Source organism: Peromyscus leucopus, chromosome 5 (assembly GCF_004664715.2).
Source record: "Peromyscus leucopus breed LL Stock chromosome 5, UCI_PerLeu_2.1, whole genome shotgun sequence".
NCBI lineage: Eukaryota > Metazoa > Chordata > Mammalia > Rodentia > Cricetidae > Peromyscus > Peromyscus leucopus.
In genome coordinates this window covers 39,908,638-39,926,145 of record NC_051067.1, presented here as the reverse complement: position 1 = coordinate 39,926,145, position 17,508 = coordinate 39,908,638, and the positions used below count along the sequence as shown (strand labels likewise).

At 47.3% G+C, this 17,508-nt stretch overlaps 1 protein-coding gene and 2 non-coding genes across 3 annotated transcripts; 2 read left to right on the top strand and 1 right to left on the bottom strand.

Annotated features, from left to right (window-relative positions):
- Positions 1 to 1,646: 1,646 nt before the first annotated feature.
- On the bottom strand, positions 1,647 to 9,906 carry LOC114700734 (butyrophilin subfamily 1 member A1). Its single transcript, XM_028880426.2, has 7 exons — positions 9,779 to 9,906; positions 8,875 to 9,222; positions 6,071 to 6,352; positions 4,550 to 4,699; positions 4,026 to 4,046; positions 3,910 to 3,936; positions 1,647 to 3,487 (listed from the first exon to the last, which is right to left on the bottom strand). Exons 1-7 carry the CDS (start codon positions 9,855 to 9,857, stop codon positions 2,823 to 2,825), a joined length of 1,572 nt encoding a protein of 523 aa, XP_028736259.1. The 5' UTR covers positions 9,858 to 9,906; the 3' UTR covers positions 1,647 to 2,822.
- On the top strand, positions 7,813 to 7,884 carry Trnae-uuc. The gene has a single exon. It is a non-coding gene; the product is annotated as a tRNA-Glu (tRNA).
- Positions 9,907 to 11,845: 1,939 nt separating the features above from the next.
- Trnay-gua lies at positions 11,846 to 11,934 on the top strand. The gene is given in 2 exon segments: positions 11,846 to 11,882; positions 11,899 to 11,934. It is a non-coding gene; the product is annotated as a tRNA-Tyr (tRNA).
- The last annotated feature ends 5,574 nt before the right edge of the window (positions 11,935 to 17,508 follow it).

Here is a 17,508-nt window from a genome sequence, read left to right as displayed (position 1 = left end):
CCCCTCTGCATTTTTTAAAAGGATGCTTAGACTATGTTTTCTGTGAATTTTACAAGTAAAACTCGAACACAAATGAGCACATGCATCTATATTGAGGTAGTGTGCTGCTAGATAGGCTAGGCTGACCTTTGAAGTGACTGTGTAGTCCAGGCTGCCTTCAAATATGACAGTTCTCTTGCCTCTGAGTTCTGAGTTCTGGGATCGCAGGCACGTGCCACCATATTTAACTTAAATTAATTCTTTAAAGGAAAGATAAAGTAGACCTTCTTCCCAGGAGTACAGTACAGGACAAGCTGCACAGGGTGGCTAGTGTTCGAGAAAAGAAGAGAAGGGAGGAGGACACTGGGTACTGGGCAGTGATGGAGCAAAGAGCAACGGTTTGAATGTGTTCCCCAACTTTCATGTGTTTGGATATTCTTGCTTTTCGAGACAGGGTTTCTCTGTGTTACAGCCCTAGCTGTCCTGGAACTCACTCTGTAGCCCAGGCTGGCCTCCAACTCACAGAGATCTACCTGCTTCTGCCTCCCAAGTACTGGCATTAAAGGCGTGCGCCACCACGGCCTGGTCCTTGTTTGGAGATTTAATTGAGTCATGGGGGGCAGGGATGGAACACTGGACTGGCGCATGGCACTCCAAAGCTCTGCTGGGGGCTGTACCCTCTTGGTGCATCTGAGCAAGGGATGAGGTTTACTCACCAACACAATTGCCTTAACAGGAATAGAAATGAAGTTACCCCTGAAACAAGGCTGCGAGCAGGAAGCTTTCAGCACAGTGGCCTTTTGGAGGGTAGTTTGCTCCCCATGAGTAGCTCCCACCCGTGCCTGTTCTGGTGACTCTCTCCTGAAGGCCTAGGCCTGCGGTCATACAGATCAGCGCTGCTGAAGCAAGCAGTGTGTTCCCAGGCAGCTTTCGGTCCCATTTCACTTTACCGAGTTCTTCTTCTTCAGATAAACAAAGGAAAGTTCAGAAGCTGCCTGCCGCAACCAGACTTTATTTATTTATTTATTTATTTATTTATTTATTTATTAGACAAGGTCCATGGACAACTTCCATTTTGGAAGCTGGAAAAAGTACAGTAGAAACGGAGGAGCTTGGATACACACAGGTCATCAGCAAAACAAACCCCAGCAAGCAGAGGACACTGGAGCAGACACAAACAGGAGGAGCATCCTGCTGTGTTGAGCATCCTGGTGCGACTCTGGGGATCCTAATGTAAAACAGAATCAGGAAGGCTTAGCAGGCTACCTTAGGCAACAGCACAGCGTGGCAGCGGAAGGGAACTGGGGGTGCCCGTGAGGTGAGGCGGGTGGACGTTGCAGTGAAGGCCGAGGGAGCGTGCAGCTGAGACTGGCAAAAGTAACGGTGTTACCTAAGCAGGCTGAATCAAAACTGGTGGATTTGCCAGGTATGGTGGACCTGGCTGCAGTTCCAGCACTTGGAAGGTGGAGGCAGGAGGATCAGGAATCCAAGATCAGTCTGAGCCACATAGTAAACCTCTACCTCAGCACACACACACACACACACACACACACCTAATGGAGTCAATAAAGTGAGGCTGGATTGACCTTCTGGGTGGGGTGTGGGGGTGGAGGGGGTGGAGGGTGGGGGTGGGGGTGGGGTGGAGGACACAGAAGGAGGAACAGACGTGTTACATGCAGATATAACCTGGCGGGTTTGCTGGAACTTTCCTTCTGTTATAACCCTGTCTGTTCTCTAGCCCTTCTCAGCTCCACTCCTTTCTGTCCCTGCCCGGCTTGCTCACAGCTCTGCTTCCAAACGGGCAGGGCCAGTCTCCTCCATCCTCCAGAACATGCCTTAGAAAATTGTAGATACAGTGTTCAAGACACAGCCTGAGAGAGAGGACAAGAGACCTTAGGAGTCAGGGGACAGGGAGATGGCCGGGAAACGCTCTCTTTTGGGCTCTTGCAATCATGATCTCACAGGTACCGTAGTTTCCAGAATTAGGCCTGCACAAAACTGGCCCTGTCAACAGTTAGCCACGATAGGGACCCTACCCTTCCCAGCTGAACTAGTGGATGCTGATAGATTGTGGGAGAGGATAAATCGTTGTATTCAGTCATACCTGTCTTCTTGAGCCCACCAAACTTCAGTGGGTAACTACAAACCCATGTGTCCCACGACAGCCCTGGTTAAACTCAGTGTGTGGCATTGATGAGGGAAGGGGAGGGAAGTAAGACAGAACAGAGGGAGCGTGGGAGTAACTAGAATGCATTATATATGTGTATGAAGCAGCCCAAAAATTCAATTGATAAGAAATTTTGAGATCTAGTCCTGAAAACCCTAGGGACAGGACAAGCATGCCTAACTGGACCACATTCCCTTCATCTGTTTCTGTCACGTCTTCTCTAAATTTCTTTATGGGCTTTTTAGCCTAAGATCTTTCCTTTCCCAGCATGCTGTGCTTTGGTTTTGTTTTTCTCTTGCCTAAAATCTGTGGTCCCACATATCCCTATTCCAAATGTTGCCGCCACAATTTCACGCCAACCTAATCACCTCCTGGTCCCTCGGGTGGTTTGCCAAGTCCTCCTGTGTAGGCTCTGATCTGAAGGGATATGGGCACTAGAAATAGATTAGGAATCACCTCTCAATCTCCCCGATATTGGCACAGAAACACGTTAGGACAGCCTTTCTCCTGCCTTCGCTAGCAGAGACACCTTCCCCAGGTGAATTAATCACCACCCCCCAGGACCCCAGGAAGAAAGAGGACCCCAGGAAGAAAGAGGACCCCAGGAAACTGGCAACTGAAGCTTCAGAGTGAGGAAGTAGTCAAAGGGAAGGAAATGGTGGAGCTGGAACAGCCGTTAAGGTGCCGCTTGACTAGGTGAGAAAGGGATCAGTTTAGAATGGAGGGTATCTGCTTCTCCAGAAGCAGGGCCTTCCCCTAGCGGGGACAGGGGAATGGTGTCCTGGACCTCAGCAATGACCGTGATTTTCTCAGGCCCGTTGGCAGTTGGACAGATGGTCAGGGGCTTTTTACCGCAGGACCACAGGCAAAAGAAGGGGCGGAGGGGGCCAGAGAAAGAGGTGCTGGGGAACGTATAGATAAGCGACCCGTCACTCATGTTGTAGAAGGAAATGTCTCCTGATTCATAGTCCAGAAAAACCCCAACCCGGCGAGGAGGTCCTGCTAACCGGAGAGGGGTCCGGAGTGGGGTGAGGGCCCAGTACCCGTTTCCATATAACTCCACAGCCCAGAACCCATTATCAGGAGTCATGGGGTCAAATCCTTTCTTCACCACATCCTCCCTACACACGCCAATGGCCCAGTCAGTTCTGTCTCCCACCTCCACCTCCCAGTAATGTCTCCCTGAAGTGAAGGTCTCTCGGCCTAACACACAGGGCCAGGAGTCAAATCTCTCTGGTCTATCAGGCAGGATCTGACGCGAATCTTCCAAGCGAACTGATTTTGAATCTTCATACAGAAAGAGATGAGGGTGGGCTGTGTCTGGATCCAGAGTCACGTCAACTGGAGGCAAAGAGAGAGCGTGCATCAGCAAATGCAAGATGGTACTCGGCCTGTGCCTCCTTCCCAAATACATGGAGCGGAGCTGTAGGAGCTGATGCATCCCTGTAGTAGGGAAGTTGTCTGGCCACTCACTTGCTGTCCTTCTCTCCAGACCCCATCTCTCACTGGCAACTCTGGAATGACTTAAGAACTGACTGCCCTATGTATGGGGTGTGGTCAGAGGAGCTTTTCCGCTAGCCATCTTCCGTGGTTCTCTGGATGCCTCGTGGGGAGTGCTGAGGTCATTCACTCTCACTGCCCCCTTTGTAGCCTATCACTAACTAAAGAAGACGTCTGAGTGTTCTCGTGGTCAAGCCTCCCTCACAGGTCTTTGACTCCCGAACTAGGGCTTCAGAGGCAGTGAGGAGCTCAGAACCACTGACCTTCATGCAGTGCGGTCTTTTTGCATCCTGCAATGTGAAGAAAGAGAGACTGTCAGTGGTGTGCTAACAGACAGGAGGAGAAAATCTAGGGGGTCAAAAACAAGAAGACAACTTACTGAGTTCTTCCAGAAGTCTCTCTGGAAAACAAACAAAATTATTTCAGTGGCTTTTTATAACAGCCAAGTGGAAGGCGGAAGACCAGAATGAGAACCACATAAAAGAGACACTGTTTAACCCATGGTGGCCCAGTGACAGACGCTGCCAGTGAACCAGGAACAGAAACGCAGCCAGCAAAAACAGAGTGTTTCTAAGAAACCATCCGGAAGTTCCTCTTGGCTTAGGACTAGATCTTAATCATAAGAGTCTTCCTGGGAAATGGGCTTAGAATTGGCCAGAGGGCCTGAAGCTGGGTTGTGAGAGAACATAAGGTATAAAATAACAAAGAGCTGGTTTTGACTCTGCCTATATCACATCCAATTTTCTTCACATTAGGTACCTGTAATTTTAGAAGGCTTATAATTGCTTCCAATTTCAGAATTCTAAAATCCAGCGTTTTCCTGCTGGAAGTCATCTGGACAGGCCTGACTCCCACCCTCCCTGGAAGCTGTAACATGAAGCCTTTGTGGGCACTGTGACTTACCTTTAGAGCCAAATTCACTCTTCCGCTCTCTGGCTCTTTCCTTGTATAGTCTCCAAGTGAAAAATATGGACGCAATGGTGAGAAATCCTAGGGCCAGTATGACGATAGCCACAGCTACTATCCAAGGAGTCAGCCTTGGCACAAAGGGAGCTAAATAAACAAACAAACAAACAAATGAAAACAGGCTCAAGAAGGACATTGTTTGGGAAACTGAATGATTTCAGCTTCTCTGCTAGTGTCAAAGGGAGATGGAGATGAGGATGCCCTTGAAGGCCTCCCACCTCCCACAGCAAGGATTACTCCTTCATGCTGAGTGTTGCAGAGATTTGACCCTGGGCAGAAGCAAGCACAGAGAGCCATCTAGGGCCAGAGCGTGAGAAATAAAAATCTAATGGGCCTCTCAGAAGCCCCTTGTTAACCACCACTGAGGCAGTGGAGGTAAAGGAGGAAGAGGAGAGACCACGTGCCTGACAGAATAGGTCTTTTTGGTCAATAAACAAGGCATGATTCCTGCTAAACCAGAGGTGATGACTAGGGATGAAAGAGCTTGCTTCCTGGAGGAACTTGGCCGCCTATCCGGAGCTCCGGTGTGGGATGAGGAAGCGAGGAGAGGTTCAGGGAGGGCAGGTCAAATCGGAAAAGCCATTTAGTCTCTACTTATTGAAGGAGAGGGTCCGGTCCAGAAGGCCCCCAGGGACAAAGTTCCTCTGTCTCACCCATTTATCCTAAAATTAAGCTCTGGAATTTTTTTTTCATTTTTTTTTATTAAGAAAATTTCTACTCACTCTACATACCACCCACAGATCCCACCTCCTCCCTCCTCCCACCCTCCAGCCCTCCCTCCCAAGCCACCCCACATCCCCACATCTCCCAAATCAAGGTCTCCCACGGGGAGTCAGCAGAGCCCGGCACACTGAGCCTAGGCAGGATCAAGGCCCTTCCCACTGCACCAAGGCTGTGCAAGGCGTCACACCACAGGCACCAGATTCCCCAAAGCCTGCCCATGCACCAGGGACGGATCCTGATCCCCCTGCCTGGGTGCCCCCAAACAGTTTGAAGCTCTGGAATTTTTATGTGATCGGCATGGGGGTGGTGCATGGCGTGCTAGAGGTAGAGCCTAGGACTTCATGCATGCTACAAGCACTCTGTCAATGAGATACAGCTCGCCAGGCAGTGGTGGCGCACACCTTTAATCCCAGCACTCCTGAGGCAGAGGCAGGTGGATCTCTGTGAGTTTGAGGTCAGCCTGGTCTACAGAGTGAGTTCCAAGACAGGCTCCAAAACTACACAGAGAAACCCCATCTCAAAAAATGAGAGAGAGAGAGAGAGAGAGAGAGAGAGAGCGCTCAACCCTCAGTATCTTTATTCTAATGAAGTTGGTAGGGCTTCCCTCAAATCAGCAGGCAAGAACTTGGGGGAAGATGTAGACAACTCGGCCATGAAGTCCCTTCTGAGCAGGGCCCCAGGTCATATTGTCCCAAGTCTCTGTCAACATGGCAGTCCAATATTCAGTCCACTGACCTGGTACAGAGATCTCTACTTCCTTCTCCTGGCCAAGGAGGAGATTCTGGATGCAGCAGGATACATTCTTTATGGAGCTGTCTGTGATGATCACTGAAGCTGCCACAGTGAACAGGCCGTCCTCATCACGATTCCCGGACTCTGCTGTGACTGGAATTCTGTCTCCCGAGGGAGCTCTCCACTGCACTTCTGGCTCTGGGAACCACCCCGAGGAGGTGCATTCCAGTTGGATTTGTCCATTCTCTTTAACTCCCATACTGATGTGAGGATCGGAGCCCAGAGCTATGGAGAGAGAAGCTGGCCTTAATCTTTCAGTGGGAACTTTCCTGGGGGCATGATGATCTTAATTTGAGAAAGACAGAGAGGATGCAAAAGTGGACTAGGAATAGGTGGGATTCCTCTAGTCCTTCTGTGTGGAGACCGAAGAATCGATAAAAATAATTTATTACGCCTTCTCAGAGAGGATGTCTTATTGGGATCAAGACCTTCACCATAAGCAAAAGTCTGCTGGGTAGACACGGGGGTTCTTGTCCAACCCTCAGAAGCAGCAAGCAATGGCTAAGAGGTGGTTTAGGAGCCACCTAAAGCAGAGTTAAGAAAGAGTGCTCTAGTTAAAAGTACGTAACATGATTTGGGGGATGAGACAACTACGGTTAGAAATTTTAGAAATGGAAAGAAAAGTATTCTCCTTTTTAGACAGGCACTCATGTAGCCAAGGCCGGCCTCAGACTCATTATACTGCTGAAGATGACCCTGAACTTCTGATCCTCTTGTCTCTGCCTCCCAAGTGCTGGTATCACAGGCAGGTGGCACCACAACCATTTTCTCACAGTGCTAGAGATCCCATCCAGGGCTTTGTGCACGCTAAGCAAGCACTCTACCAACCACACCTTCAGTCCCCAAAAGACTATATTCTTGAAAACAGGCTTTTTTTTTTTTTTTTCTCCTTGTGATTTGTAGTTGATTATTTAACTTTCCTTTATTAAGGATGCTGACTCAGGAATTTTCTTAAATGAAATCTTTTCTCACACAATTATGCCCTAACAAAAATCAACATAGGGCCTCTGCCTTCCGAGTGGCGCCACCATCCGGCTTTGATTTTTTTGTTTGTTTGTTTTGTTGCTGTTTTGCTTTGTTTTGTTTTTAGAGACAGGGAGGGCTTCTCTCCGCCCTGGAACACACGCTTTCTGTAAATCAAGTTGGCCTCCACCTCGGAGATCCTCCCACTTCTGCCTCCCCAGGGCTGGGATTAAAGGCGGACAGCAACAACGACCGGCTAAAGATAGTTTTATGTCATCAAATATCTAGGTGGGTTTTTCTGTTATTTGAGGCTTGGTTTTATGCTGCCAATCTGCCCTGGAACTCATGAGGTTCTAGGTAGCCAGAGTTGATTCTGAACTCCTGATACTTCTGCCTCCATCTCGCAGGCTGTCACTTACACACACACACACACACACACACACACACACACACACACACACAGAGAGAGAGAGAGAGAGAGAGAGAGAGAGAGAGAGAGTGATTATATGTGTAATCAATTTTTAAGATGCACTTCCCTAAAATGACGTGAGAGTTATATGTGGTGTATTAAATGCGGCCAAACATGGCAGACGTACCGTTGGGCTAGAGAAAGAGTTAAGCTCACAAAGCGCTTCCGTTTCGCAGTACCTAAAGAAGGTGTGGTGTACACCTGTAATCCTGTACTTGGGAGGAGGAGGCAAGAGAGAAGCGCGTACAGCATCTCCCACATGGTCTAGCGGTTAGGATTCCTGGTTTTCACCCAGGCGGCCCGGGTTCGACTCCCGGTGTGGGAATGTTCCTCTTTTGAGTCGGCTGCTTCTAGACCCATGATTCTGGCCTTAAAGCGTTCTTAAGCTGCCGGGTTTCAAAAGAAGTAAGTTAAATACGTACATAAATGAACTAACAAATTAAGAAAGCCAGTTTGTGTGTATTATATATTAGTCTAAGACGTAGAAGTTAATTTAAAAGTATAAAAATGCTTTTACCATTGGCAAAGTACTTTTCACTTATTCACTAATAAGTGAATAATAATAAACTTTATTTCCATTTTGCAAATTCTTGTCGGATATAGCTTACTGGTTTCACAGGAGGAAACGCGGAGTGGGAGGTTTGCTCGATTCTGATCTCTAGCAAGCAGAGGAGTCAGAGTTCAGTGTATTCTTTCCTTACTATCTCAGAGAGACAGAGACGGGGGGGGGGCGGAGAGAGAGAGAGAACGAGTCAAAGTAAAACCGTTTGGGGTGAATAAAGAACATTAGTAACGCACCACCTTCTATAAGGCTAGGGGCCAGTCCTTAGGCGCTAATCCACGGAGCTGCTCAGAGCATTTGAGATGCTCAGCACAGCCTTACGTAAACGTGAAAACACGCACAATTTAAACCAGCTCTGGGAACTGACCCAGTGAATTATGGTGTACTTGGTAAAAGAATGTAATAGCCGGATGTAGCGGTGCACACCTGTAATCCCAGCGCTGCGGAAGTAGAAGCCGGAGGACTGCCAGAGCTACATAGCAGATACTGTCTCAAAAAACGAAATTAAATTAAGAATCTTATGTATTTCTCCGAGGAAGTAGTCCTGTTCTAGAGGGAAAAGCGCGAAAGATAACTAAAATGAGGTATCCGCAGGAACGCCATCTCGCTCAGCACTCCGCCCCGTTAGCTGAGCCCCTTCCCACTCATCTCCCTTCTTCAGACTCAAGGTGATTTGGAGAATGAGCCCCGTGGTTCCTAAAGTGAGCGTCCTGGCGCGCGGTGACTGGGCGTCGCAGCCCGCTGTGTACCCACCAGCCACTTTGAGATGCGCAGCGGCCTCCTCGGAGCTGTCGTTGTCTCTGAAAAAGCACCGGTACTCCCCCTGGTCCGAGACCCTGACACCCCGGATCCGCAGTGTAGCGCGGCCGTCCGGGAGCCCGTCGGTCACCAGCGTGGCCCTCCCGCGGTACTCGGCCATCTGCTGGTCCTCCTGCTCCTGGCCAGCCCGGTAAAGAAGCACGGCTGGCGACCTAGTCTGTCGAAACCACCGCAGCTCCATGGGCTCCGAGCTCGCATTTGGGGAGAAGCGACAGGTCAGCTCCGCATCTGAGCCCACTCGGGCCAGCACTGGCTCCTGAGGTGCGGTCACATGGAAGGGAGCTGCCAGGATAGATAAGGTCAGCTGGGACGATGGGACAGGATGGAGGATCTACAGACCAGGCTTCTAGTAAAGTAAGGGGCTCAAGCTGTCTACTGTTCCTTTTGTTGTTTTGTTTGTTTTTCAGACTGGATCTCACAAATCCCAAGCTGGCCTCCAGCTCACTGTAACCTTGATTCTCTTGCCCTCAACTCTCAACTAGCATTGCAGGTGTGCACCGCCACACCCAGCATTCCATTTTTCTTTGATTTAAAGAAAAACAAAAACAAAAAACAAAACAAAGCAAACAAACAAACAAAAAAACAAAACAAAACAAAACTAGGCTCTCCCAACGGAGACAAGGCTATCTCTATGTAGACCAGGCTGGTTTTGAACCCCGAAAGATCAGCTTCTACCTTCTTAGTGCTGGAACTGCAGGCGTGCACTACCACCCGGGGAGATTTCCTTTGGATCCACTGGACTCTGGTGGATGTCCCCACTTGGAGCCAAACTGGGTCACTGACATTTAGAGGGACCTTCCAACCTTGCAAGAAAGAGACGGCTAGAGCAGAGACATACCTGAATCCAGCGTGGGCAGCTGCAGGACCATGAGCGTGAGCAGACACGCCAAGAGGCAGGGGTTGGGGGAAACTGCCATCTCCAGCCTTGCTGGGGCAACCGGCTGCTGATGGGATCTGCCAGGAGCTTCAGGCTGGGAGATAAACGGTCAAGGGGGTAACTATGGGCTCTGTTCTCCATCAGTTCTTTCCAACCTAGAGCGCTCGTTATCTCCCTCGCAGGGTAATTCTCAGCCCATGTTACGACAGTGCCCATCCACACCCTTTTCTAAGTCTGGTCAGGCATGCACAAAACAGCAAACTCGGGCCTACAGCCCTCAATTGAGGCACCGTTACGGAAAAAAGAAGTGTTGGAATCTCTGCATTTACAAGAAGGAGGAGGAGGAGAAATAAAATAAAATCTTATTGAGTAGAATATTTTGTTATTCATGCTTAGAAATGATAATAAAGACAAAGCCATGGAGCTAGAAATGGAAACATGAAATGAAGTGGAGGAGAGAGAGAGAAGTGGTATTTCACACCTGTACGCCCGACATTCTGGAGGATGATCTCTGCGAGTTATATAGTGAGCTACAATCCTGTCTAGTCTAGAAAGAAGAGAGAGGCAGGGCTGACGGGCTGGAGGAACAGAAAGCCGAGCACGGGGGCTCGCTGAGCTGAGAGAGAAGCACCTACCGACTTCGAGGTCGCAGAGGAAAAAGGAGTGGGAGCCAGAGGGACCAAGGGAAAAAGCTGCTTGTGGCCCCAGGGTCAAAGTTAGAGTCAGCAGAAGGCAGGGGGTTGTGTGCTGTTACGGAAGCCTGCCCCCAGGTGGCCAAGTGTATTTACTCAGGAAAAAAAAAAAAAAAAAGTTTTCCAAGGACGTGAACTAGGGATTGGTGATCCGGTGGTTCGGATCCATCCTCCTCCTCTAAGAAAACTATACGCGTTGAAGAGCTGGACTGAATAGAGGGAACAGGAACAAAAAGTCAGAAAGCCGGAGTGACTAAAACGAGACGTGAGGCCATCAACCAGTTAACTGCTCCTGTAGCTTCAGTTTTTTAACACTGAAAATGACAATAAGCCCAGTGCGGTGGCTCACCCGTGGAAATTCAGGACTCAGGAGGCAGGATAATTGTAAGTTTAAGGCCAGCCTGGGCTAAGTAGCAAGATGGAGGCTTGCAAGAACTACATATAGAGAAGTTGTTTGAACAAAACAAAAGAGAGTTGGTTTTTTCTTGTGTGTGTCTTTTTTATGATTGTTGCTGTGGAGGGTTTTGTTGTTGTTTGTTTTTTAAGCAAAAGACTAATGTTACTAATACCTTGTTTGGATTATGCCGAGTAGGAAGCATTTGGAAGAGTAATTGAAGCAAAGCAGGCAAAAGAATAGGAGCCCAGAAAGTAAACTGCTTTATCATTACATTTGTGAATAACTAGAGGGTTGGGGCCTCAATGCCTCCAGCTCCGCATCGCTGATCTCCTCTCCACTCTCAGGAGCTGCTGTGTGGGCGGCAGGATTCTACCTCCAAGGTGGCACAAAGGCACAGTCACAAGGACTTCCCCTGCCAAGGTCACTCGTGAGATCAGCAATTCCTTATGTAGTTTTGAATTTCCATTTACTACAGAAAAGTGGGAAAAAGAAGAAAAACAATTTTATAAACGAAATCACCATGAACCCATCAATTAATGACAGCTGACACATATTGCTCTGGTATTAATTTTAAATTTGTGTACATCATAGAAACAATCAGTAAGTTTTCCTGAATAATTCAAAGCATTGCTTTAAAAAAAAAAAAAAAAAAAAAAAAAAAAAAAAAAAAAAAAAAAAAGGACGTAGTTACCAAGATCGTGGATTGTTTACTGGGTTTTTTTTTTCTACTGTGAATACTGCACTTGGCACTGGTAGAGTGCCCACTTAGCATTTGTGAAGCCCTGAGTTTGATCCTCAGCATTGTTTAAAATGAGCCTTGGTGACTCATACTGGTAATCCCAGGTGGAGGCAGAAAGATCAAAATTTTAAAACCATTCACATAGAAACTTGAAGCTAGGCTGAGCTACTTGAGACCTTGTTAGAACACATATGTGTCATCCTTCGATAGCTCAGTTGGTAGAGCGGAGGACTGTAGAGGTTCCAACTTGGATATCCTTAGGTCGCTGGTTCGAATCCGGCTCGAAGGATAAGTGTTTTGTGGCTCAGATTCCCAGAACACAGTATGGATGTATTATGGGAGGTAGTAGGCCAGAGCCACCTGAAAAAAGGCAAACAAAAGAATAATGCACTTTGTTCATGAACTTAATAACTTCCTAATACAATGTTTGACCCAGTTCCAAAATAGGTCTGTGTGGATGTTTTAGAAATTAAAGTGAATAGGGGCTGGAGAGATGGCTCAGCAGTTAAGAGCACTGGCTGTTCTTCCAGAGGTCCTGAGTTCAATTCCCAGCAACCACAAGGTGGCTCACAACCATCTGTAATGAAATCTGGCACACAGACAGAACACTGTATACATAATAAATAAATAAATAAATCTTTTAAAAAAATTAAAGTGAATAACTATTATATTTGGAGTCTTGGGAGATGTCTCTGCAGTGAAGAGCACTGGCTGCTCTTGCAGAGGGCCCAGGTTCAGTTCCCAATACCTACATGGTAGCTCACAACCATCTGTAACTCAAGTTCCAGAGGTCTTCTGGGGCACTCACACACACATGGCAGACATACATGGATACACGTAAATTAAAAATAATTTTAAAAATAATGGCTTTATATTTTTGACAAAATTCCTTAGTTTTATTTATCTTTTAATTATTATTTAATTTTTTTTAGGGTTTCTCTGTGTAGTTTTTTTGGAGCTGTCCTGAATCTCCCTCTGTAGACCAGGCTGGCCTCGAACTCACAGAGATCCGTCTGGCTCTGCCTCTTGAGTGCTGGGATTAAAGGCGTGTGCCACTGCAGCCTGGTTTACCTTTCAATTATTATGATTAAAGTCACGGCTAGCTACCCCAACTGGCCCACTAGACTGTCAGGGTGTGGGTTGTTCCCACCACAAATCTGGTTCTACTACTCTTTGTTTAAAATTCTCTGTATGTTAAGGACTGGTAGGAGGGCTTAGAAGGTAACGATTGTCAATCAGAAATGCCACATTGATCTTGTTCATACCTACAGGATATGTATATTGTCAAAATATCAGGTCTTTAGTTCTGAATCCTTGCCTCATCAGTTGTGGGTAATTTGTATTTTAAAATGATTTATACAATGCATTTAAATGTTCCATCCTGGCTTACCAGATTGAAGGATAAAAATATTGTCAGTCGGGCTGGGAACATATCCCAGTAGTTAAGAACATGGACTGCTCCTGTAAGGACCTGTGTGGACTGGCCCCTGACCACCTGTAACTCTGGCTCCCAGGGCTCTGCTACCCTCTTTGGACTCTTTGAGCATCTGCACTCATGTGCACAAACCCACATTTGGGCATACACATATATACACAATTAGAAATTAAAAATAAATCTTAAAAAAAATATTCCTGCCAGGCAGTGGTGGCCCAACACAAATTCATATGAGATTACTTTGTGTGTATTTTTTCCTTCCAGTGTGTACTTTGTAGATGACAGAGATGTCTCAGTGTCAAAAGGTTGGAGAAAGGGAACAGTCTCTTGTGGGATATTTTGATCACACTCCTGAGACTGCCCAATAAAGTTATACCTTGAATCAGGGGTGGAGCAAGTGACTAGCTGACCAATTTGGATAGAGAAGATAAACTGGAAGGAAAGGGCGGGGACTAGAGTTTGAGCTCTCTTGGTTCTGGGACACATGAAGAGAAATGTCTATTGCGGTATCTCTTGCTAAAAAGCAAGGTCAGCTAGTTGCTACTCAGCCTCTCTGAGGTAGCAAATTTTGACCCCAGCCTTTGACTCCTGAGTCTTACTGATAAATAGGACGATAGAGACTTAATTTAAACCTACATATCAAGGTTGTGGCTGAGCCGGGGTCATGGAACCGGAAGCCCCGCCAGGCGGTGGCCTGAGTGGCCTGTGGGGCAGCAGGCAATAATTAAAATATCAATAGATTCGGGTGCAGCTGCTAAGCCTATCTGCTGTCCCACCAGCAGGCAGGATCTGGAATTGGTGTGGTTACTCAAACTACCACCTTTAGATAACAGTGCTTATCTTCCCTCTTCCAGAACATTCTGCCCCTTCTTGTCTGCACGATTAATTTGTCTTCCTCCCTCAAAAGTCACTGAAGATTGGTAACTTCTGCAACGTCTTCCAGAAGCAAACAAATCTAACGATTTTTATGGGGGTGGGAGCAAGCATATTGTACAGCTGAGGATCACCTTGAAATGATCCTCCTGCCTCCAACCCCCAAGGCTGGTATTATAGGTATGTGCCACCAAGCTGGCTGCACATCACTTTTATTATTTTATTTTATTTGTTTATTTTGAGACAAGGTCTCAGTGTGTAGCCCAGGCTTGTCTGCAACTCTTTATGATAATCTTGAAGTCAAAACAATCTTCCTGCCTCAGATCCTGAGTACTGAAATTAATGTATGAGCCACCATGTTGATCTGTATAGTTGTTTTATCTGTTACTTTTCTACAAGTTTCTGGACACAATAACTCATTTACACTTTTATTTCTCTATATAACCATTTACATTTTTGATGCATTTTTAGTGTGTGTGTTTGTGTGTGTGTTTGTGTGTGTGTTTGTGTGTGTGTGTGTTTGTGTGTGTGTGTGTGTGTGTGTGTGTGTGTGTGTGTGTGTGTATACTGGAGATTGAACTCAAGGCCCCCGATGATGAGCACATATTAAACTGCTGAGTTTTACCCACAGGCTTCTATAGCTTTTTGTCTTATTCTTGTTCAGAATCGTCAGGTGATGAAGCAGCGGCCAGCTGTGACAGTTCTGGTTAAACTGAGTCAAGGGGAAGGGCTGGAGTGAGCAAGTGCCCTGCAAGTTCTGGGCTCTTAACTGGTTTGCGTTGAACTTCATGACCAACTGCTCTTTCAGGGAGCACACACAATTAACATACACCAGATACGGCCGTATGACGTTTGACAATACGATTCTGCAATGATGCTCCTGTTGACCAACCCCATGCCTAGGACAGTCTGATGGGATTTGCATATTTGGGAGGGATGTGGAAATGGAGCCAAAGGAGCTGGTCTGAAGAAGATGGAAGGGTCACCAGAGAACTTAGCAGAAGCCAATGAACTAAGGTTGGACTGAGCAAGGTAGACAGAGATTCAGGAGGGGACTAAACGAGACCTTCTCTGAGTTCTGCCCCTTGCAGCCTGTGTGTTACCTCTGGTTATTGCTCACTCTGGCCTTTTCGTTGTCTTGTGGCCTTAGTGTACGACATGCCTAAGCGGGGAGGGCCGCCTTTTCCCTCTGGACGACAGGCTATTGGGATGGTGTGAACAAAGCTGGACTCTGACATTTCAGCAGAAGCCTATACATCTGTTATTAGGCCCAGAGTGGTGCTGCACACTCACCACACTTCATGATCCAGCATTTGGGACATGGAAGCAGGAGCTCAGAGGTGTATAGGGACTCAAGGCCAGTCTGGGCTACGCCAGATCCAGACATTTAAAAAATGGGCTGCCTTCATCCCCTTTCCTCTTACCGCCGCCGCCACTCTGTGTACCCCTAATTAAGTCTTGTCTCATTTGTCTTCACCAAAAGCAGACCCTGAAGCAAAGATTTGGATGCCTGTGAAGTACTGGGAGGTGATCTCAGGAAACACAGAAAGGAAGCAAAGAAAAGAGAGAAGGAAGAACCAGCAAAGGGCAAGTTCATTGGGCTGCTGCTGTGCGCTCAGCTTTGCTGAGGACTGTTTTGAGACAGGGTCTCACTCACTATGCTACCCTGGCTGCCCTGAAGTTCAATATATAGACCTGGCTGCCCTTGAGCTCACAGGGATCCATCTGCCTCTGGCTTTTAGATGCTAAAATTAAAGGCATGGGCCAGCATGCCCTGCTTCTGAGGACTCTTAAGTGACTAGGTGGGATTAGAAACCCCCTATCTCAGAACTGAGTGGAAATCTCGCCCCCACCCCCCTGTGAGGACTTGGAGAGGGACGCTTGTCAGAGAAATGCCAGAAGCAAACTGGGAGGAAATGGGGTGGCACCTTGAGACTCAAGGGATGTGAGATTCAGGGGACAACTGCCTTTAAAGATATGGAACACTATGTTGTAAATTGTCAGGGTTTCAGGGTTCCCAGGACTTATCCCAAGGCCGCTCACCACCGTCTCTACCACCTCTGGGGTCTCTGCTTCTCTTCACCACTGCCTCTCCAAACACCCTGCCTGGAATCCTCCCTCCATCACTGTGAGCCAGAGTTAGGAGTAGCGGTGCCTTCACGCAACCTAGGGAGGGAGAAATGGGTCAGCTAATGTGGTCAACTTCCAAGAGAGAGTTTGTGACCTAAAACTTCAAAAACAATGACTACCTCCTCCTTCCTTTCCGTCCTTATCTCCAAAATGTTTTGAATTACCGTGCATCCTGAGCCTCAGAGATCTTGGGGGTTGAAGCTCTGACTCCCCGAACACCACGGTGTGTGCCAGTTCTGTGGCAGCCGTGGGGCTCACAAAAGGCTTGTTGTTTTTAGAACAATGGGGACAAGGACGACTCAAACTTTTCCAAGCCCCTTCCTTAGTTTCGCTGGAAAGTGAGCAAGGCTGAAAATCAATTATCAGATGAGTTAAGTATGTGGAAACCAACTGAGCGTGTTAAAGATGCGTTTCTGGGAATGTGTACATAAAACTCACAATGAGACAGCTGTTCCCTCCTATGAACTCCTGATTATCAGTGCATCGGGAACATACTCTGTCTCAGCTTTTGTTCTTAGAAAGCTGCGGGAAGTTCCTTTTGGCTTCAGATGTCAGGAGTTTGCTGTATCTGAGAACTCAAAGTGGGGAGCCAAGTTTGGGGTGGGAGCTGTGAATGCTGGGAGACCGGTAGTGGGGTTCTGACCGCCTGTGGCTACATGAAGCCTAATGGCTCACCAGCTGCCCAGCTAGGGTTTGTGGGTGGCCGTGGGGCCTGGATTGGAGACGCAGCGCCACAGTGTCATCTACAGCAGCCCAAGGAAGTTTTCCTTTTTCAGATACTCAGGTGAAGACGGGATTCTTGGCTTCATGACAGAAAAGAACCTTCAGGATGAGCCAGCGTGAAGCAGAATGGAGGTTTTAGGAAGAGATTTTAACATAGATTAATTTTTTTTATTACATTTGTTTATTTTGATTGATTGAATGATTGATTGGGGTGCAGGGGACTGTGGGAGCACACGTATGCAGAGGTTAGAGGGTAACTTTCAGGATCAGTGTTCTCCTTCATGTGGGTCCCAGGGACTGAACGCTAAGTGGTCAGGCTTGGTGGTGAGTGCCTTTACCTGCTGACCCTTAAGTATAGACTTAAGCACGGGAAATAATAGAAAGAGAGGCACTCGGGGAAAGGAAAAGACACACTCAAGTGTGAATGTGGGGATCTCAGGGGAGAGTTACACTTACGGGTGTTATAGTAGCCACATATGATTTTGGTGGCTCTCAAGTTACGTCTCAAAGGGTTGCTAAGGAAATTTCTTTTCTTTTCCTTTTCTCCTCCTTTTTGATAAATGAAGTTACAGGTGGCCCCTTTGGTGTCTTGGTTAGGATTTCCACCTGACAAGGTAAAACCATGGGCCACAAGGTTTGAACAAGGAGCCAAAGACATGCCCATTAATGTAGATGTGTTTCTTGTGAGATTCTTAGAAAAGT